This window comes from Lipophrys pholis, assembly GCF_963383615.2.
Source record: "Lipophrys pholis genome assembly, contig: SCAFFOLD_28, whole genome shotgun sequence".
Lineage (NCBI taxonomy): Eukaryota > Metazoa > Chordata > Actinopteri > Blenniiformes > Blenniidae > Lipophrys > Lipophrys pholis.
Genome location: NW_028292088.1, coordinates 1124655 through 1148943, shown reverse-complemented (window position 1 = coordinate 1148943; position 24289 = coordinate 1124655). Strand labels below are relative to the sequence as shown.

The 24289-nt window shown below is 46.1% G+C and overlaps 1 protein-coding gene across 1 annotated transcript in view; it reads left to right on the top strand.

Annotated features, from left to right (window-relative positions):
* The first annotated feature begins 5717 nt into the window (after positions 1-5717).
* The window catches only part of vps8 (VPS8 subunit of CORVET complex), an 89585-nt gene continuing 71013 nt past the window's right edge, over positions 5718-24289 (top strand). The window contains exons 1-7 of the mRNA XM_080493911.1: positions 5718-5819; positions 6185-6486; positions 7644-7712; positions 10486-10616; positions 10997-11093; positions 22065-22097; positions 22352-22406. Of these exons, the coding sequence (XP_080350037.1) occupies positions 6415-6486; positions 7644-7712; positions 10486-10616; positions 10997-11093; positions 22065-22097; positions 22352-22406 (457 nt within the window). The 5' untranslated portion in view covers positions 5718-5819; positions 6185-6414. The remainder of the gene's footprint in view (positions 5820-6184; positions 6487-7643; positions 7713-10485; positions 10617-10996; positions 11094-22064; positions 22098-22351; positions 22407-24289) is intronic.

The window sequence follows — 24289 nt, the reverse complement described above, 5'->3', positions numbered from 1 at the left end:
TCTCAGATCTACAGCACCTGTCTCTCCCTCCCGACAGTCTGCACACCCGTCTCCATATCCCCATCACATTATCATCACATCCCCATCAAATTATCATCACATCCCCAGCACATCCCTATCACATTCTCATCACATTCCAATCACATTATCATCACATCCCCATCACATCCCTATCACATTATCATCACATCCCCATCAAATTATCATCACATCCCCAACACATCCCTATCACATTCTCATCACATTCCAATCACATTATCATCACACTCCATCACATTATCATCACCTTCTCTCAACATCCCCATTATATTCCCATAACATTCCCATAGTATCTCATAACATTCCAATAATATTCTCATAACATTCCCATAATATTCTCAGATCCACAGCTCCTGTCCCTCCCTCCCAACAGGCATACATACCCTTCTCCATCACATCCCAATCATATTCTCACCATATCCCTATCACATTATCATCACATCCGTATCACATTATCATCACATCCGTATCACATTATCATCATATCCCTATCACATTATCATCATATCCCTATCACATTATCATCATATCCCTATCACAGTATCATCATATCTCTATCACATTGTCATCACATCCGTATCACATTATCATCACATCCCAATCACATTATCATCATATCTCTATCACATTATCATCACATCCCTATCACATTCCCATCACCTTCTCATAACATCCCCATAATATTCTCATAACATTCCCATAATATTCTCATCATACTCTTGTTACATTGTGGTGAAAGACGTGGTTGTTTCTCATCATTAGCAGCTGTCCCTCCCTCCCTACAGTCTGCACATCCTTCTCCATCACATTCTCATCACATCCCATCACATTCTCATCACATCCCATCACATTCGTATCACATTATCATCCCATCCCATCACATTCTCATCACATCCCATCCCATTCTCATCATATTACCATCACACTCTCCTCACATCCCACCACATCCCAATCACATTCTCATCACATTCTCATCATACTCTTGTTATATTGTGGTGAAAGACGTGGTTGTTTCTCATCATTACTTTCTTTCTTTAACAGACTGCTTCTGTCGCTCCCACAGGTTTTCTTCTCTTTGAGACTTTATCATCTCCTCATCTTCTCTCATTGACATGCCAACCCCACACAGAATGTCCCACAAACACACACCCATTATGAGAAGAGAATGAGAGGCTGAGGGTGAAGTATCATCTTTGCATATTCTCTTGATTTCAGGTAGGAAACAATCCAATCACTCCAGATGTTCTCATTGAAGTGGCGTCCCCAGTTCCTCCTGGTCTCTTGGCTCCGCTGCAGGGAACTACCGGGGTTCTGACGGTGCAGGAGGACAGGCGCGGCGCCGGTCCACTCAGTCACACCGCGATCGTCCTCCTATCATACCTGCCTTCCTCGTGTCAGGAGTCGGTGGAGAGAGCCACACAGGAAGGAGAGCACGGAGGAGCTCAGGATCAGGGGTTTAGCCCAGTTTCATGCTGAGCCCAGCAGACCTGGCAACCCGGGCCTCAGACCTGGCGGCCCGGCCCTCAGACCTGGCGGCCCGGCCCTCAGACCTGGCAACCCGGCCCTCAGACCCAGCGGCCCAGCCCTCAGACCTGGCGACCCGGCCCACAGACCTGGCGCCCCAGCCCTCAGACCTGGCAACCCGGCCCGCAGACCTGGCGACCCGGCCCTCACACCTGGCAACCCGGCCCTCACACCCGGCAACCCGGCCCGCAGACCTGGCGACCCGGCCCTCACACCTGGCAACCCGGCCCTCACACCCGGCGGCCCGGCCCTCAGACCTGGCGCGGCCCGGCCCTCAGACCTGGCGACCCGGCCCTCAGACCCGGCGAGCCTCAGACCTGGTGACCCGGCCCTCAGACCTGGCAACCCGGCCCTCAGACCTGGCAACCCGGCCCTCACACCCAGCGGCCCAGCCCTCAGACCTGGCGCGGCCCGGCCCTCAGACCCGGCGAGCCTCAGACCTGGCGACCCAGCCCTCAGACCTGGCAACCCGGCCCTCAGACCTGGCAATCCGGCCCTCAGACCTGGCAACCCGGCCCGCAGACCTGGCGACCCGGCCCTCACACCTGGCAAACCCGGCCCTCACACCCGGCGGCCCGGCCCTCAGACCTGGCGACCCGGCCCTCAGACCTGGCGCGGCCCGGCCCTCAGACCCGGCGAGCCTCAGACCTGGCGACCCAGCCCTCAGACCTGGCAACCCGGCCCTCAGACCTGGCAACCCGGCCCTCAGACCTGGCAACCCGGCCCGCAGACCCGGCCCGCAGACCTGGCAACCCGGCCCTCACACCTGGCAACCCGGCCCTCACACCCGGCGGCCCGGCCCTCAGACCCGGCGAGCCTCAGACCTGGCGACCCAGCCCTCAGACCTGGCAACCCGGCCCTCAGACCTGGCAACCCGGCCCGCAGACCCGGCCCACAGACCTGGCAACCCGGCCCTCACACCTGGCAACCCGGCCCTCACACCCGGCGGCCCGGCCCTCAGACCTGGCAACCCGGCCCTCAGACCTGGCAACTCGGCCCTCAGACCTGACGACCCGGCCCTCACACCTGGCAACCCGGCCCTCACACCTGGCAACCCGGCCCTCAGACCTGGCAACCCGGCCCTCACTCCTGGCGGCCCGGCCCTCAGACCTGGCAACTCGGCCCTCAGACCTGACGACCCGGCCCTCACACCTGGCAACCCGGCCCTCACACCTGGCAACCCGGCCCTCAGACCTGGCAACCCGGCCCTCACTCCTGGCGGCCCGGCCCTCAGACCTGGCAACCCGGCCCTCAGCCCAGCGAATTCATATTGTTTTTCTTTTGTTTCTTCTTCTTAATATTATATATTCTTCGTTTTTTGCGCTCGGGCATATTTGACCCCCTAAAAACTCACCACATTTGGCACGCTCATGAAGACGGGCTGTCTTTATAAGACAATGTCAAAAATAACCCCAAAAATGGCTCTCTAGCGCCACCTAGAAACACTAAAACGGGCACCAGGGCCCGTGAGAATGTCGTAGAGACCTCATATGAGACCTACGAATCACACGCTCTGTTGGACTTAAATCCAACAGGAAGTCTGCAGTTTATGAAAAGCTGAAAGCTGAAAGAACAGTTTTATAAACCGAAGGTGTGACGGGCTTCAGGTTTCAGTAGAATGGACTGAACGTTCACCAGGGACGATTGTGAAGAGGTCCGATCACGACAGCTGCTTGGTTCCTGTCGCGGTTCTGTTCCATCATAAAGCAACGGGAGCGACTTCCTGTTCTGCTGGAGGCGCCAGCGGTTCTTCTGTTCCACCGTCATCATCGATCACGGCTCTCGTTTCCATTGTTCTCTCCAACAGCAGCGAGCCGTCGACACGACAGACGTAATCACCACAGAGTGATCTGTGCCGTCAAGCTGCCGCCATCATGGATTCTATTACACATGAGGAATTGAACCATCAACCCCAGGATCAAACAAGAGGAATCATTCTTAATTAGTCCCCTCAGGAGGACTTCCTCATGGAGCAGCAGCCACACACACACACACACACACACACACACACACACACACACACACACACACACACACACAGGTTCCGGCCGGTATTTGAACCAGGAACTTCTCGCTGTGAGGTGAACGCTCTAACCACTGCACCACTCTGGAGCCCAAATACTTAGAACCACTAGCTGTGGTTACATGGACCAAAAGTAATCCGATTACACCAACACGTTTGCACCCTATAAAAACTTCAGTGTAGTTATGTCTGCGCCATGGGATTGGGATTGGGATTGGGATTGGGATTGGGATTGGGATTGGGATTGGGATTGGGATTACAGATGGTGCGGCCGTCTGGCCTGAGCTCCAGTAAAGGACACGTGGGGATCGTCCTACAGTTGGAGCTTTGCGTGTCCGTCACGTCACTTCATTTAATGTCATGACGCGACCAGGGACCCGGTGACTAGAGGACGGTGGTGGGAACAAAGCAACACCCACCGGTGCAGCAAACAACAATTCCTATAAACATATAAAGACTTTGTGATAGTTGGAGGGTTTACCTGACCTGTTGGACCAGGAACAGAACCAGGAACAGAACCAGGAACAGAACCAGGAACAGAACCAGGAACAGGGCAGGCTGGAGGCAGGCCGACTACAGAAACACTGGAAATCCCTGGATAGAATAGAATAGAATAGAATAGAACACAACACAACACAACACAACACAACACAACAGAATAGAATAGAATAGAATATAGTCGAGTCGAGTTGAATAGAATCCAATCGAATCGAATCGAGTCGAATAGAACAGAACCGAGTCAAATAGAATAGAATAGAATAGAATAGAATAGAATAGAATAGAATAGAATAGAATAGAATAGAACAGAACACAACACAACAAAACAGAATAGAACAGAATAGGATAGGATAGAATAGAATATAGTCGAGTCGAGTCGAATAGAATCGAATCGAGTCGAATAGAACAGAACCGAGTCAAATAGAATAGAATAGAATAGAACAGAGTCGAGTCGAGTCGAGTTGAGTTGAGTCAAGTCGAGTCGAATAGAATAGCACAGAATAGAATAGAATAGAATAGAATAGAATAGAATAGAATAGAACAGAGTCGAGTTGAGTTGAGTCAAGTCGAGTCGAATAGAATAGCACAGAATAGAATAGAATAGAATAGAATAGAACAGAGTTGAGTCGAGTCGAGTCGAGTCGTGTTGAGTCAAGTCGAGTCGAATAGAATAGCACAGAATAGAATAGAATAGAATAGAATAGAATAGAATAGAACAGAGTTGAGTCGAGTCGAGTCGAGTCGTGTTGAGCCAAGTCGAGTCGAATAGAATAGCACAGAATAGAATAGAATAGAATAGAATAGAATAGAATAGAATAGAACAGCACAGAATAGAATAGAATAGAATAGAATAGAATAGAATAGAATAGAATAGAATAGAATAGAATAGAATAGAATATGCTCCCTTTGGCATTAATACATTGAGAAAATACATTAAGATATAAATGTACATAAGTTAAAGTATAAAATTAAAAAATGTTAAAACACGACAACAACAGAAATACTCGAGTCCAGGTCAACAGGTCAGCTGTTACTGAAGGCCCTGGTGGCCCAAGGATCCAAACTGTCTATGAGGAGTCCAGATGTTGGGGCCTGGAGCTCCTGCCAGAAGGCCACAGTACAGATGTGCTGCTCTGGGTGGGAGGGGTCTTTCAGGAGGCCATGGGTCCTTCTCAGCATCTGGAGCTGGCCAGGTCCTCCAGGGAGGGCAGGGGGCAGCCAGTGATTTTCTCTGCAGCCTTTATGAGCGTCTGCAGAGCGTCCAGCGTACCAGGCAGTGGTACCAGCTGTGGGTATGCTTTCAGCGGTGGAGCTGGGGACTGAGGAGGGCTGTTAACCAGGCTAAGCAATCAGATCACAAGAGTCGTCAATACCACCATGAACTGTGTGCCCTTAGCCAAACCATGACACCCCCCCCCCCCCCCCCCCCCGCCACACCCACCACCCCCCCCCCGCTTCCATCGATCACCACGTCGCCCTGCCATGCTGTAATATGGATAATAAATATATGGAAACATGTTTTTGGTTCCTTGTATGTCGGCCGTGTTCTGTTGAGACTGCAGGGGGCGCTGTGGACCGTGTAGCTGCTCGCGCTGCCGCAACGCAGTGAGAGAAGAAGAAAACGGTGCTGTTTACTTCCGGTGAGAGGAGCGGTGACAAACTGAGCGGAGAATAGAGGAGTAGAGGAGTAGAGAGGAGAACAGAGGAGCAGAGAGGAGAATAGAGGAGTAGAGGAGTAGAGAGGAGGAGCAGAGAGGAGAATAGAGGAGTAGAGGAGTAGAGAGGAGAACAGAGGAGCAGAGAGGAGAATAGAGGAGTAGAGGAGTAGAGAGGAGAACAGAGGAGCAGAGAGGAGAATAGAGGAGTAGAGGAGTAGAGAGGAGGAGCAGAGAGGAGAATAGAGGAGTAGAGGAGTAGAGAGGAGAACAGAGGAGCAGAGAGGAGAATAGAGGAGTAGAGGAGTAGAGAGGAGGAGCAGAGAGGAGAATAGAGGAGTAGAGGAGTAGAGAGGAGAACAGAGGAGCAGAGAGGAGAATAGAGGAGTAGAGGAGTAGAGAGGAGGAGCAGAGAGGAGGAGCAGAGAGGAGAATAGAGGAGTAGAGGAGTAGAGAGGAGGAGCAGAGAGGAGGAGCAGAGAGGAGAACAGATGAGAACAGAGGAGAACAGAGGAGAATAGAGGAGCAGAGAGGAGAATAGAGGAGAATAGAGGAGCAGAGGAGCAGAGGAGTAGAGAGGAGGAGCAGAGAGGAGAATAGAGGAGTAGAGAGGAGGAGCAGAGAGGAGTCCGTGGAGCTCCCCTGTTGACTCCACCTCCAGCCACCGTGGTCAGGATGTCTCAGTCCCCGGACTCCCGCAGCCTCCTGTCGGCTTCGTCTCAGCTCAACCTGATGGAGGTGGACTCGGTGAGCAGCTCTGCTTTTTACCCCGTTAGAGCTCCGGGAGAGTGGCTGTCTTCTTAGAGTCACAGTCAGAGTCACAGTCAGAGTCAGTCAGAGTCAGTCAGAGTCACAGTCAGAGTCACAGTGAGAGTCACAGTGAGTCAGTCAGAGTCAGTCAGAGTCACAGTGAGTCAGTCAGAGTCAGTCAGAGTCACAGTGAGTCAGTCAGAGTCACAGTCACAGTCAGTCAGAGTCAGTCAGAGTCACAGTGAGTCAGTCAGAGTCAGTCAGAGTCACAGTGAGTCAGTCAGAGTCACAGTCACAGTCAGTCAGAGTCAGTCAGAGTCACAGTGAGTCAGTCAGAGTCAGTCAGAGTCACAGTGAGTCAGTCAGAGTCACAGTCACAGTCAGTCAGAGTCAGTCAGAGTCACAGTGAGTCAGTCAGTCAGTCAGTCAGAGTCACAGTGAGTCACAGTCACACTCAGTCAGAGTCACAGTGAGTCAGTCAGTCAGTCAGTCAGTCAGAGTCACAGTGAGTCACAGTCACACTCAGTCAGAGTCACAGTGAGTCAGTCAGTCAGTCAGTCACAGTCAGTCAGTCAGAGTCAGTCAGAGTCACAGTGAGTCAGTCAGTCAGTCAGTCAGAGTCAGTCAGTCACAGTCAGTCAGTCAGAGTCAGTCAGAGTCACAGTGAGTCAGTCAGAGTCACAGTGAGTCAGAGTCAGTCAGAGTCAGTCAGAGTCACAGTGAGTCAGTCAGAGTCACAGTGAGTCAGAGTCAGTCAGAGTCAGTCAGAGTCACAGTCAGTCAGTCACAGTGAGTCAGAGTCAGTCAGTCAGAGTCAGTCAGAGTCAGTCAGAGTCACAGTCAGTCAGTCACAGTGAGTCAGAGTCACAGTCAGTCCTCGTCCTTGTCCTCGTCCTTGTCCTTGTCCTTGTCCTTTTCCTCGTCCTCGTCCTCTTGATATATTCCTGTGGATATAACTGTTGTTCATGAGGCTGCAGCAGTGGTTTATTGTTAATTGATGGTTGCTTGTCGGAGCGGTGGTCGGTACTGAACCTGGAGCTGGACCAGGACAGGTTCTCTGAAGCTTCCAGGGTGGAACCCCCAGGGAGGAGTCAGAGTGAGCAGTGACCTGGAGCTGCTTCCTCACAGCCTGTCTGCTGTGCTTCTCTTCTCAGATCGACGACAAGGAGTTTGACATTCCCCAGGTGGACACGCCTCCCACACTGGAGAGCATCCTGAGTGAGGTGGAGTACCTGTCACTGAGTCAACCTGAAGACGCTGCTGCGCCTTTAAATCAGTCCACCACAACGCTCATTCTCCATGTTTACACATCAACAGTCCACCACAACGCTCATTCTCCATGTTTACACCTCAAGAGTCCACCACAACGCTCATTCTCCATGTCTACATCTGAACAGTCCACCACAACGCTCATTCTCCATGTCTACATCTGAACAGTCCACCACAACGCTCATTCTCCATGTTTACACCTCAAGAGTCCACCACAACGCTCATTCTCCATGTCTACATCTGAACAGTCCACCACAACGCTCATTCTCCATGTCTACATCTGAACAGTCCACCACAACGCTCATTCTCCATGTCTACATCTGAACAGTCCACCACAACGCTCATTCTCCATGTTTACACCTCAACAGTCCACCACAACACTCATTCTCCATGTTTACACCTCAAGAGTCCACCACAACGCTCATTCTCCATGTCTACATCTGAACAGTCCACCACAACGCTCATTCTCCATGTCTACATCTGAACAGTCCACCACAACGCTCATTCTCCATGTCTACATCTGAACAGTCCACCACAACGCTCATTCTCCATGTCTACATCTGAACAGTCCACCACCACGCTCATTCTCCATGTCTACATCTGAACAGTCCACCACAACGCTCACACTCCATGTTTACACCTGAACAGTCCATCACAACGCTCCATGTTTACACAATAACAGTCCATCACAACGCTCCATGTTTACACCTCAACAGTCCATCACAACGCTCCATGTTTACACAATAACAGTCCATCACAACGCTCCATGTTTACACAATAACAGTCCATCACAACGCTCCATGTTTACACAATAACAGTCCACCACAATGCTCCATGTTTACACAATAACAGTCCATCACAACGCTCCATGTTTACACAATAACAGTCCACCACAACGCTCCATGTTTACACCTCAACAGTCCATCACAACGCTCCATGTTTACACCTCAACAGTCCACCACAACGCTCCATGTTTACACCTCAACAGTCCACCACAACGCTCCATGTTTACACCTCAACAGTCCACCACAACGCTCCATGTTTACACCTCAACAGTCCACCACAACGCTCCATGTTTACACCTCAACAGTCCACCACAACGCTCCATGTTTACACCTCAACAGTCCACCACAACGCTCCATGTTTACACAATAACAGTCCACCACAACGCTCCATGTTTACACCTCAACAGTCCACCACAACGCTCCATGTTTACACCTCAACAGTCCACCACAACGCTCCATGTTTACACCTCAACAGTCCACCACAACGCTCCATGTTTACACCTCAACAGTCCACCACAACGCTCCATGTTTACACAATAACAGTCCACCACAACGCTCCATGTTTACACCTCAACAGTCCACCACAACGCTCCATGTTTACACAATAACAGTCCACCACAACGCTCCATGTTTACACAATAACAGTCCACCACAACGCTCCATGTTTACACCTCAACAGTCCACCACAACGCTCCATGTTTACACAATAACAGTCCACCACAACGCTCATGCTCCTTCATGTTCCTGCCGTTGTTATTGGGAATGACATAATAAGAGATTCAACATGGCTGCTTGACTGATGACATCACTGCTTGACTGCTGACATCACTGCTTGACTGCTGACATCACTGCAGGACTGATGACATCCCTGCTTGACTGCTGACATCACTGCAGGACTGATGACATCACTGCAGGACTGATGACATCACTGCAGGACCACACAGTCTTCTTCTCTCCATATTGATCCAGGAACTGATGAAAACCAAAGACATTGAAGCTCTTCAGTTCTCAGCTTTTCTCCTTCACTCTGACCTCAGTGTGACTGGGAGGAACTCATGTATATATATATAATACTTTATACTTGTATATAAGTATGAAGTGAGCAGTACCTGCTCCTAAGGTCCAGACGGGCTGAGAACCATGCGTTCCTGCACCACAGTGATTTCCATAGTGAAATCACTGAAGAGTTAAATAGTGAACCTCCATCTTTATTTCCAATAACCCGTTTGAACCACGTTGGAACCGCCTTCCCCCATGGAACCTGAACGCTTTGAGAACCTGGAGCCGGACCTGCTGGTCCACCTCATCCAGTCACATTAACCTGGTCCAACCCTGCAGGTGCTTCTCCAGCGCGTCGGGGTTCCTCCCCCTCAGGAGATCCTGGTTCTGCTGGTCGTACCGAGTGGATCTAAAATATCGAGCTTCTTCTTCTTCACTTTCCTTCAGCGGTGAACATTTGAGATGATCCTGCATTTGTGGGATGAGCTGCTGCAGTTTGACCATGAACGACTTTACAGAGCTTCTCTGCAGCAGAAGATCATCCTCTTCTTCATCACTCTGCTTCATCCTCACAGTCCTTCATCACTCTGCTTCATCCTCACAGTTCTTCATCACTGTGCTTCATCCTCACATTTCTTCATCACTCTGCTTCATCCTCACAGTTCTTCATCACTCTGCTTCATCCTCACTCTGCTTCATCCTCACTGTTCTTCATCACTCTGCTTCATCCTCACAGTTCTTCATCACTCTGCTTCATCCTCACAGTTCTTCATCACTCTGCTTCATCCTCACAGTTCTTCATCACTCTTCATCCTCACTGCAGATGGACAGTTCTCTCACTCCTTCATTATTCATGTTTCTACCACGGTGTGTAAACATCCTGTGAGAGCAGCGACGCGTTGAGGAGGCGTGTAGAGGAGCTGAAGTGTGTGTACCGCTCCAGGTGGAGGAGGAGGAGGAGCCCTTCACGCTGGAGGACACCTGCGTGGTCAACACCGACAACATGGACGCTCACTCCTGTGACACCTCCTCTCTGGCAAGCTCCGACAGCGGAGACCCGGCACACCTCAAACGGTGAGCACGCACACACACACACACACACACACACACACACACACACACACACACACACACACACACACACACACACACACACACACACACACACACACACACACACACACACACACACACACACACACACACACACACACACACACACACAGAGTGAGTTGGAGTCAACAGGCTGCAGGACCCTGAAGTTTCTCACAGAGTCCAGCTTCACCTTCAGTCTGCAGAGTCACTGGCACGACACAACTCCCACTATTCTCTCTGCAAAACACACGAGTGCTTGTTCACAATCGAGTTAGAAAACATTTAAATGCATCTTTTTGATCTCGTGTGTGTGTGCGTGTGTGTGCGTGTGTGTGTGTGCGTGTGTGTGTGTGTTGTAGAAAGAGGAGGACAGTGGATTTGAATGCAACAGTTCATGGGTCTGTTCTTCGACACACCCTCCTGAAGGGGATCTCTGCTCAGATCGTCTCTGCTGCGGTAAGACACACACACACACACACACACACACACACACACACACACACACACACACACACACACACACACACACACACACACACACACACACACACACACACACACACACACACACGTTGCCACGTGTTTTATTTATGTTCAGCATGCTATTCACCCTCCATCCACTAGAGTGAGCTGCAGTAATCTGCAGTTTTAGCTCACTGTTAGCATTAGCATCCCTCTGCAATGAGATCAGAAGTTCCTGATGGTTTCTGAAGTCACCATGAAAGATGCCCCACTGGAAGCAGCATTAGCATTAGCATTAGCATTAGCATTAGCCTGGAGCCACATTCGCTGGGATGCTGGTGAGCTTCCCTTTGTTAGCGCTGTCTGCTTGTTGTTTCTTTCATGAAATGCTAACATGCTACAAACCAGGGGATCTCAACTACAGACCACACTGGGTTCACTACAGACCACACTGAGTTCACTACAGACCACACTGGGTTCACTACAGACCACACTGAGTTCACTACAGACACACTGTTTTCACTACAGACACACTAGGTTTACTACAGACACACTGGGTTCACTACATACTCACTGTTTTTCACTACAGACACACTAGGTTTACTACAGACACACTGGGTTTACTACAGACCACACTGAGTTCACTATGGACCACCTGAGTTCATTACGGACCACCTGAGTTCACTACAGACCACCCTGGGTTCACTACAGACCACTAGGTTCAATACAGACCACTGGGTTCACTACAGACACACTGGGTTCACTACAGACCACACTGGGTTCACTACAGACATACTGGGTTCACTACAGACATACTAGGTTCATTACAGACCACAGTAGGTTCACTACAGTCACACTAGGTTTACTCGAGGCATACTAGGTACACTACAGGCACATTGGGTTTACTACAGACCACGCTGAGTTCACTATGGACCACCTGAGTTCACTATGGACCACCTGAGTTCACTATGGACCACCTGAGTTCACTACAGACACACTGGATTCACTACAGACACACTGGGTTCACTACAGACCACTGAGTTCAATACAGACCACCGGGTTCACTACAGACATACTAGGTTCATTACAGAACACACTAGGTTCACTACAGTCACACTAGGTTTACTCGAGGCATACTAGGTACACTACAGGCACATTGGGTTCACTACAGACCACACTATGTTCACTACAGTCCCACAAGGTTTACTAGAGGCACACTAGGTTCACTACAGGCACACTGGGTTCACTACAGACCACGCTGAGTTCACTGTGGACCACTAGGTTCAATACAGACCACTGGGTTCACTACAGACATACTGGGTTCACTACAGACATACTAGGTTCATTACAGACCACAGTAGGTTCACTACAGTCACACTAGGTTTACTCGAGGCATACTAGGTACACTACAGGCACATTGGGTTTACTACAGACCACGCTGAGTTCACTATGGACCACCTGAGTTCACTATGGACCACCTGAGTTCACTATGGACCACCTGAGTTCACTATGGACCACCTGAGTTCACTATGGACCACCTGAGTTCACTACAGACACACTGGATTCACTACAGACACACTGGGTTCACTACAGACCACTGAGTTCAATACAGACCACCGGGTTCACTACAGACATACTAGGTTCATTACAGAACACACTAGGTTCACTACAGTCACACTAGGTTTACTCGAGGCATACTAGGTACACTACAGGCACATTGGGTTCACTACAGACCACACTATGTTCACTACAGTCCCACAAGGTTTACTAGAGGCACACTAGGTTCACTACAGACATACTGGGTTCACTACAGACATACTAGGTTCATTACAGACCACAGTAGGTTCACTACAGTCACACTAGGTTTACTCATGGCATACTAGGTACACTACAGGCACATTGGGTTTACTACAGACCACGCTGAGTTCACTATGGACCACCTGAGTTCATTATGGACCACCTGAGTTCACGACAGACACACTGGGTTCACTACAGACACACTGGGTTCACTACAGACATACTAGGTTCATTACAGTCACACTAGGTTTACTCTAGGCATACTAGGTACACTACAGGCACATTGGGTTCACTACAGACCACACTAGGTTCACTACAGTCACAAAAGGTTTACTAGAGGCACACTGGGTTCACTACAGTCACACAAGGTTTACTAGAGGCACACTAGGTTCACTACAGACCTCACTAGGTTCACTGCAGACCACACTAGGTTCACTACAGTCACACTAGGTTTACTGGAGGTACACTAGGTTCACTACAGACCACACTGGGTTCACTACAGACCACACTAGGTTTACTACAGACCACACTAGGGTTACTACAGACACACTAGGTTCACTACAGACACACTGGGTTCACTACGGACCATACTGGGTTCACTAAAGACCACACTAGGTTTACTACAGACACACTGGGTTCACTACAGACCACACTAGGTTTTCTACAGACACACTGGCTTCACTACAGACACACTAGGTTCAGTACAGACACACTGGGTTCACTACAGACACACTGGGTTCACTACAGACCACACTAGGTTTACTACAGACACACTGGGTTCACTACAGACACACTAGGTTCACTACGGACCCAACATACAATACCGTTCGTGCTACATATATTATTTGCAGTACTGATCCTAATACTTTCCAACTGTTACTAGATTAAACCAGCCTGAGCAGCTCTATCTAGACCGTGTGTGTGTGTGTGTGTGTGTGTGTGTGTGTGTGTGTGTGTGTGTGTGTGTGTGTGTGTGTGTGTGTGTGTGTGTGTGTGTGTGTGTGTGTGTGTGTGTGTGTGTGTGTGTGTGTGTGTGTGTGTGTGTGTGTGTGGTTTGTCCACTGGGTGTGGTTGGGGGGGCCTCTAGTGACACCCCGGGGCCTGAGGCCATCAGGCCCGAACATTACTCCTCATCACTCCTCCAGTGTTTTAATAAGGGGGGGTAGTTTAAGTTCACCAAGTCTGAGAGTTTGGCTGAGATGTTAATGCTGAGGTATTTGATGTTCCCTGGTTTTAGTGGGGTGTTCGGTGTGTGCTGGAATATAGAGTTGATAGGCAAGACGACTGATTTGTTCCAATTGATAGAATATTCTGAGATTGAGGAGAACCTGTCTATTAACCCTTTTGTTTCTGGAAGAGACGTCTGTGTGTTCTGCAGGAAAAGTATCACATCATCTGCATAGAGACATATTTTATGTCTTACATGTACTGTTGGTATTCCTTCTGTGTTCTTGTTCTGTCTGATGGCTGCTGCTAGTGGTTCCATAGAAATAGCAAAGAGAGATGGTGAGAGTGGACACCCCTGTCTGGTGCCTCTCTCCAGAGTGAACCTTGAGGACATTTGCTCATTGGTTTTAACACAGGTACTGGGTGAGGGGGACAGGATCTTTATCCAGGAGAGGTACTTTTCTCTAAATACAAATACTGTAGTGAGTAGAAGTTTCCAATTTACCCCATCAAAGGCTTTTTCTGTATCCAAGGAGGTGATAATGGTCTTTTGTTTATTGTGGTGGCAGTGGTCTATAAGATTAATTAATCTACGTGTATTGATAGTGGAGTGGTCTATTAGATTAATTAATCTACATGTATTGTCAGTGCAGTGGTCTATAAGATTAATTAATCTACGTGTATTGATAGTGGAGTGGTCTATTACATTAATTAATCTACATGTATTGTTAGTGCAGTGGTCTATGAGATTAATTAATCTACGTGTATTGTTAGTGGAGTGGTCTATAAGATTAATTAATCTACATGTATTGTTAGTGCAGTGGTCTATAAGATTAATTAATCTATGTGTATTGATAGTGGAGTGGTCTATTAGATTAATTAATCTACATGTATTGTTAGTGCAGTGGTCTATGAGATTAATTAATCTACGTGTATTGATAGTGGAGTGGTCTATAAAATTAATTAATCTACGTGTATTGTTAGTGCAGTGGTCTATGAGATTAATTAATCTACGTGTATTGATAGTGGAGTGGTCTATTACATTAATTAATCTACATGTATTGTTAGTGCAGTGGTCTATGAGATTAATTAATCTACGTGTATTGTTAGTGGAGTGGTCTATTACATTAATTAATCTACGTGTATTGTTAGTGGAGTGGTCTATAAGATTAATTAATCTACGTGTATTGTCAGTGGAGTGGTCTATAAGATTAATTAATCTACGTGTATTGTCAGTGGAGTGGTGTATAAGATTAATTAATCTACGTGTATTGTTAGTGGAGTGGTGTATAAGATTAATTAATCTACGTGTATTGATAGTGGAGTGGTCTATTAGATTAATTAATCTACATGTATTGTTAGTGCAGTGGTCTATGAGATTAATTAATCTACGTGTATTGATAGTGGAGTGGTCTATAAAATTAATTAATCTACGTGTATTGTTAGTGGAGTGGTCTATAAAATTAATTAATCTACGTGTATTGTTAGTGCAGTGGTCTATGAGATTAATTAATCTACGTGTATTGATAGTGGAGTGGTCTATTACATTAATTAATCTACATGTATTGTTAGTGCAGTGGTCTATGAGATTAATTAATCTACGTGTATTGTTAGTGGAGTGGTCTATAAGATTAATTAATCTACGTGTATTGTCAGTGGAGTGGTGTATAAGATTAATTAATCTACGTGTATTGTTAGTGGAGTGGTGTATAAGATTAATTAATCTACGTGTATTGTCAGTGGAGTGGTGTATAAGATTAATTAATCTACGTGTATTGTTAGTGGAGTGGCGTATAAGATTAATTAATCTACGTGTATTGTTATTGGAGTGGGCTATAAGATTAATTAATCTACGTGTATTGTTCGTGGAGTGGTCTATAAGATTAATTAATCTACGTGTATTAGTGGAGTGGTCTATTACATTAATTAATCTACGTGTATTGTTAGTGGAGTGGTCTATAAGATTAATTAATCTACGTGTATTGTCAGTGGAGTGGTCTATAAGATTAATTAATCTACGTGTATTGTCAGTGGAGTGGTGTATAAGATTAATTAATCTACGTGTATTGTTAGTGGAGTGGTGTATAAGATTAATTAATCTACGTGTATTGATAGTGGAGTGGTCTATTAGATTAATTAATCTACATGTATTGTTAGTGCAGTGGTCTATGAGATTAATTAATCTACGTGTATTGATAGTGGAGTGGTCTATAAAATTAATTAATCTACGTGTATTGTTAGTGGAGTGGTCTATAAGATTAATTAATCTACGTGTATTGTCAGTGGAGTGGTCTATAAGATTAATTAATCTACGTGTATTGTCAGTGGAGTGGTGTATAAGATTAATTAATCTACGTGTATTGTTAGTGGAGTGGTGTATAAGATTAATTAATCTACGTGTATTGTTATTGGAGTGGGCTATAAGATTAATTAATCTACGTGTATTGTTCGTGGAGTGGTCTATAAGATTAATTAATCTACGTGTATTAGTGGAGTTGTCTATAAGATGAATTAATCTATGTGTATTGATAGTGGAGTGGTCTATAAGATTAATTAATCTACATGTATTGTTAGTGGAGTGGTCTATAAGATTAATTAATCTACGTGTATTGTCAGTGGAGTGGTGTATAAGATTAATTAATCTACGTGTATTGTTAGTGGAGTGGTGTATAAGATTAATTAATCTACGTGTATTGATAGTGGAGTGGTCTATTAGATTAATTAATCTACATGTATTGTTAGTGCAGTGGTCTATGAGATTAATTAATCTACGTGTATTGATAGTGGAGTGGTCTATAAAATTAATTAATCTACGTGTATTGTTAGTGGAGTGGTCTATAAGATTAATTAATCTACGTGTATTGTTAGTGGAGTGGTCTATAAGATTAATTAATCTACGTGTATTGTCAGTGGAGTGGTCTATAAGATTAATTAATCTACGTGTATTGTCAGTGGAGTGGTGTATAAGATTAATTAATCTACGTGTATTGTTAGTGGAGTGGTGTATAAGATTAATTAATCTACATGTATTGTTAGTGCAGTGGTCTATGAGATTAATTAATCTACGTGTATTGATAGTGGAGTGGTCTATAAAATTAATTAATCTACGTGTATTGTTAGTGGAGTGGTCTATAAGATTAATTAATCTACGTGTATTGTCAGTGGAGTGGTCTATAAGATTAATTAATCTACGTGTATTGTCAGTGGAGTGGTGTATAAGATTAATTAATCTACGTGTATTGTTAGTGGAGTGGTGTATAAGATTAATTAATCTACGTGTATTGTTATTGGAGTGGGCTATAAGATTAATTAATCTACGTGTATTGTTCGTGGAGTGGTCTATAAGATTAATTAATCTACGTGTATTAGTGGAGTTGTCTATAAGATGAATTAATCTATGTGTATTGATAGTGGAGTGGTCTATAAGATTAATTAATCTACATGTATTGTTAGTGGAGTGGTCTATAAGATTAATTAATCTACGTGTATTGTTATTGGAGTGCTCTATAAGATTAATTCATCTACGTGTATTGTTAGTGGAGTGGTGTATAAGATTAATTAATCTATGTGTATTGTTATTGGAGTGGGCTATAAGATTAATTAATCTACGTGTATTGTTCGTGGAGTGGTCTATAAGATTAATTAATCTACGTGTATTAGTGGAGTTGTCTATAAGATGAATTAATCTATGTGTATTGATAGTGGAGTGGTCTATAAGATTAATTAATCTACATGTATTGTTAGTGGAGTGGTCTATAAGATTAATTAATCTACGTGTATTAGTGGAGTTGTCTATAAGATGAATTAATCTATGTGTATTGATAGTGGAGTGGTCTATAAGATTAATTAATCTACATGTATTGTTAGTGGAGTGGTCTATAAGATTAATTAATCTACGTGTATTGTTATTGGAGTGCTCTATAAGATTAATTCATCTACGTGTATTAGTGGAGTTGTCTATAAGATGAATTAATCTATGTGTATTGATAGTGGAGTGGTCTATAAGATTAATTAATCTACATGTATTGTTAGTGGAGTGGTCTATAAGATTAATTAATCTACGTGTATTGTTATTGGAGTGCTCTATAAGATTAATTCATCTACGTGTATTGTTAGTGGAGTGGTGTATAAGATTAATTAATCTATGTGTATTGTTATTGGAGTGGGCTATAAGATTAATTAATCTACGTGTATTGTTCGTGGAGTGGTCTATAAGATTAATTAATCTACGTGTATTAGTGGAGTGGTCTATAAGATGAATTAATCTATGTGTATTGATAGTGGAGTGGTCTATAAGATTAATTAATCTACATGTATTGTTAGTGGAGTGGTCTATAAGATTAATTAATCTATGTGTATTGTTATTGGAGTGGTCTATAAGATTAATTAATCTACGTGTATTGTTAGTGGAGTGGTCTATAAGATTAATTAATCTACGTGTATTAGTGGAGTGGTCTATAAGATGAATTAATCTGTGTGTATTGATAGTGGAGTGGTCTATAAGATTAATTAATCTATGTGTATTGTTATTGGAGTGGGCTATAAGATTAATTAATCTACGTGTATTGTTCGTGGAGTGGTCTATAAGATTAATTAATCTACGTGTATTAGTGGAGTTGTCTATAAGATGAATTAATCTATGTGTATTGATAGTGGAGTGGTCTATAAGATTAATTAATCTACATGTATTGTTAGTGGAGTGGTCTATAAGATTAATTAATCTACGTGTATTGTTATTGGAGTGCTCTATAAGATTAATTCATCTACGTGTATTGTTAGTGGAGTGGTGTATAAGATTAATTAATCTATGTGTATTGTTATTGGAGTGGGCTATAAGATTAATTAATCTACGTGTATTGTTCGTGGAGTGGTCTATAAGATTAATTAATCTACGTGTATTAGTGGAGTGGTCTATAAGATGAATTAATCTATGTGTATTGATAGTGGAGTGGTCTATAAGATTAATTAATCTACATGTATTGTTAGTGGAGTGGTCTATAAGATTAATTAATCTATGTGTATTGTTATTGGAGTGGTCTATAAGATTAATTAATCTACGTGTATTGTTAGTGGAGTGGTCTATAAGATTAATTAATCTACGTGTATTAGTGGAGTGGTCTATAAGATGAATTAATCTGTGTGTATTGATAGTGGAGTGGTCTATAAGATTAATTAATCTACATGTATTTTTAGTGGAGTGGTCTATAAGATTAATTAATCTACATGTATTGTTAGTGGAGTGGTCTATAAGATTAATTAATCTACATGTATTGTTAGTGGAGTGGTCTATAAGACTAATTAATCTACGTGTATTGTTAGTGGAGTTTTGTCCTTTAATGAATCAGTTTGATCAGGAATACACCCTGATGTGAGGTGTAATGATTTCCAGTATGCTTGCTAACGCATTACTTATTATTTTAAGATCTACATTGAGTCAGGTCCTGGAGCTTTACCATCAGGTCCTGGGGCTTTACCATCAGGTCCTGGGGCTTTACCATCAGGTCCTGGAGCTTTACCATCAGGTCCTGGGGCTTTACCATCAGGTCCTGGAGCTTTACCATCAGGTCGTAGGGTTTTACATCAGGTCCTGGAACTTTACCATCAGGTCCTGGAGCTTTACCATCAGGTCCTGGAGCTTTACATCAGGTCCTGGAGCTTTACCATCAGGTCCTGGAGCTTTACATCAGGTCCTGGAGCTTTACCATCAGGCATGTGCTGGAGAGTTTCATGCAGTTCTTCGTTTAACACGTTTCACCTACATCCAAGACATTTAGTAGACATATGCAGCGCGTTGAACCACACAACGTCACTGACAACCAGACTCTGACCCAACAGGAAGTCATGACACCCAGACTCTGACCCAACAGGAAGTCACTGACAACCAGACTCTGACCCAACAGGAAGTCACTGACACCCAGACTCTAACCCAACAGGAAGTCACTGACACCCAGACTCTAACCCAACAGGAAGTCACTGACACCCAGACTCTAACCCAACAGGAAGTCATGACACCCAGACTCTAACCCAACAGGAAGTCCTGACACCCAGACTCTAACCCAACAGGAAGTCATGACACCCAGACTCTAACCCAACAGGAAGTCATGACACCCAGACTCTAACCCAACAGGAAGTCATGACACCCAGACTCTGACCCAACAGGAAGTCACTGACACCCAGACTCTGACCCAACAGGAAGTCATGACACCAAGACTCTAACCCAACAGGAAGTCATGACACCCAGACTCTAACCCAACAGGAAGTCATGACACCCAGACTCTAACCCAACAGGAAGTCCTGACAACCAGACTCTAACCCAACAGGAAGTCCTGACACCCAGACTCTAACCCAACAGGAAGTCACTGACACCCAGACTCTAACCCAACAGGAAGTCATGACACCCAGAGTCTAACCCAACAGGAAGTCCTGACACCCAGACTCTAACCCAACAGGAAGTCACTGACACCCAGACTGTAACCCAACAGGAAGTCATGACACCCAGACTGTAACCCAACAGGAAGTCATGACACCCAGACTCTAACCCAACAGGAAGTCATGACACCCAGACTCTAACCCAACAGGAAGTCACTGACACCCAGACTCTAACCCAACAGGAAGTCACTGACACCCAGACTCTAACCCAACAGGAAGTCATGACACCCAGAGTCTAACCCAACAGGAAGTCCTGACACCCAGACTCTAACCCAACAGGAAGTCATGACACCCAGACTCTAACCCAACAGGAAGTCACTGACACCCAGACTCTAACCCAACAGGAAGTCATGACACCCAGACTGTAACCCAACAGGAAGTCATGACACCCAGACTCTAACCCAACAGGAAGTCACTGACACCCAGACTCTAACCCAACAGGAAGTCACTGACACCCAGACTGTAACACAACAGGAAGTCATGACACCCAGACTCTAACCCAACAGGAAGTCCTGACACCCAGACTCTAACCCAACAGGAAGTCCTGACACCCAGACTCTAACCCAACAGGAAGTCCTGACACCCAGACTCTAACCCAACAGGAAGTCACTGACACCCAGACTCTAACCCAACAGGAAGTCATGACACCCAGACTCTAACCCAACAGGAAGTCACTGACACCCAGACTCTAACCCAACAGGAAGTCATGACACCCAGACTCTGACCCAACAGGAAGTCACTGACACCCAGACTCTAACCCAACAGGAAGTCATGACACCCAGACTCTAACCCAACAGGAAGTCATGACACCCAGACTATAACCCAACAGGAAGTCCTGACACCCAGACTCTAACCCAACAGGAAGTCACTGACACCCAGACTGTAACACAACAGGAAGTCATGACACCCAGACTCTAACCCAACAGGAAGTCATGACACCCAGACTCTAACCCAACAGGAAGTCATGACACCCAGACTCTAACCCAACAGGAAGTCATGACACCCAGACTCTAACCCAACAGGATCTACAACAGGCCTTCCAGATGAAAACACATCAAAATGTAACTATAATCCCAAAGGGCGTGGCCACGGCGCTCCAATGAATATCTGATGGTTCGCCATGAAACAGGAAGTGATGTCAGACTCTGCTCCACATGCTGCGATCTGCCTGAAACTTTACATGTGTCATCACAGTGCTGCCCTGAACACGTCCATACACTAATTTTATATTCACAGTCATAGCGCCACCTATTGGTAAGAGGAAGTTTAAGGAATTATATTTTCACATACCATGGCCTCAAACGTTGTGACATCGTCCTCGCGATCGGTCCTCGCACATCATGACACACGACAAAGTCACGACGGCTGGGGTCGGTGCTGTGTCAGCCACAGAACTGGACCTTTTTGACACTTGGATGTAATAGTTAACCCACAATTCCTTCACACTCTGACGTGCAACAAACCTCAACATGCGCCACGTTCCAACGGGCCTGGCTGTGCGAGGACCCGTCAACACCGCTGTGACATCACTAGCGTTTATTGACAGTCAAACTGTTTTGTGTGTCTTCTCAGGACAAAGTGGATGCCGGACTGCCAACAGCCATAGTGAGTGTCTCAGCACTCTTATTCACTTTTATTCAATCCTCCTCAGGCCGTGAGGGGACGTCCAAAACACAGTAAAGTGTCTGAGGTGCTGTGACCTCATACCCGTGTGTGTGTGTGTGTGTGTGTGTGTGTGTGTGTGTGTGTGTGTGTGTGTGTGTGTGTGTGTGTGTGTGTGTGTGTGTGTGTGTGTGTGTGTGTGTGTGTGTGTGTGTGTGTGTGTGTGTGTGTGTGTGTGTGTGTGTGTGTGTGTGCAGACGGTGTCGGGTGTGATCGCCGTGGGAACGTCTCACGGTCTGGCTCTGGTCTTTGGTGAGTTCAAACCTTTGCTCGACTCGTGTTCCCACATTTAAAAGAATGAGAAGAGCTGGATGAGGACCTGGATGAGGGAACAGGATGAGGAGCTGGATGAGGGAACAGGATGAGGAGCTGGATGAGGGAACAGGATGAGGAACAGGGTGAGGAACAGGATGAGGAGCTGGATGAGGGAACAGGATGAGGAGCTGGATGAGGAGCAGGATGAGGAGCTGGATGAGGAACAGGATGAGGAGCTGGATGAGGAACAGGATGAGGAGCTGGATGAGGAACAGGATGAGGAGCTGGATGAGGAACAGGATGAGGAGCTGGATGAGGAGCTGGATGAGGAACAGGATGAGGAGCTGGATGAGGAACAGGATGAGGAGTTGGATGAGGAACAGGATGAGGAGCTGGATGAGGAACAGGGTGAGGAACAGGATGAGGAGCTGGATGAGGAGCTGGATGAAGGAACAGGATGAGGAACAGGATGAGGAACAGGATGAGGAGCTGGATGAGGAGCTGGATGAGGAACAGGATGAGGAACAGGGTGAGGAACAGGATGAGGAGCTGGATGAGAAGCTGGATGAGGAGCTGGATGAGGAACAGGATGAGGAACAGGGTGAGGAACAGGATGATGAGCTGGATGAGGGAGCTGGATGAGAAGCTGGATGAGGAACAGGGTGAGGAACAGGATGAGGAGCTGGATGAGGAACATGATGAGGAGCTGGATGAGGAACAGGATGAGGGAGCTGGATGAGGGAACAGGATGAGGAACAGGATGAGGAGCTGGATGAGGGAACAGGATGAGGGAACAGGATGAGGAGCTGGATGAGGGAACAGGATGAGGGAGCTGGATGAGGGAACAGGATGAGGGAACAGGATGAGGAGCTGGATGAGGAACATGATGAGGAACAGGATGAGGAGCTGGATGAGGAACAGGATGAGGGAGCTGGATGAGGGAACAGGATGAGGAACAGGATGAGGAGCTGGATGAGGGAACATGATGAGGAGCTGGATGAGGAACAGGATGAGGGAGCTGGATGAGGGAACAGGATGAGGAGCTGGATGAAGGAACAGGATGAGGAGTTGGATGAGGGAACAGGATGAGGAGTTGGATGAGGAGCTGGATGAGGGAACAGGATGAGGAGCTGGATGAGGAACTGGATGAGGAGCTGGATGAGGGAACAGGATGAGGAGCTGGATGAGGGACAGGATGAGGAACGGGGTGAGGAACAGGATGAGGAACAGGGTGAGGAACAGGATGAGGAACGGGGTGAGGAACAGGATGATGAGCTGGATGAGGGACAGGATGAGGAACGGGGTGAGGAACAGGATGAGGAGCTGGATGAGGGAACAGGATGAGGAACTGGATGAGGAGCTGGATGAGGGACAGGATGAGGAACGGGGTGAGGAACAGGATGAGGAACGGGGTGAGGAACAGGATGAGGAGCTGGATGAGGAGCTGGATGAGGAACAGCATGAGAAGAGGGATGAAAGTGCAGCCTTACACTGACCAGAGCTGAAACACTGAATGATAAAGTGTTGATCAATAAAAAGGTGAAAAGATGTGAAGTCGACCTTCAAACGAACTTCAGCCAGTAGAATTCTATTTCTCTTTTTCTCTTTCCCTTCATTCTGATGCAGAGCTGTGACGTTTGGCTTCTAGTTGCAGATTCTCATCTCAACATTTGATCTTTTATCATAAAACCTGTTCTGTGTGTTTGTGTTACTTTATTTAAGAGGGACAGAACAGAGAGCTTCGTTACAACAACGGCAACAGACGGCTCGTCCATGAGCTGCTTAATGGAATGAATCTGAACATACTGCTACTGACTGACTGGAATACTGCAGTACAACTGACTGACTGGAATACTGGAGTACAACTGACTGACTGGAAT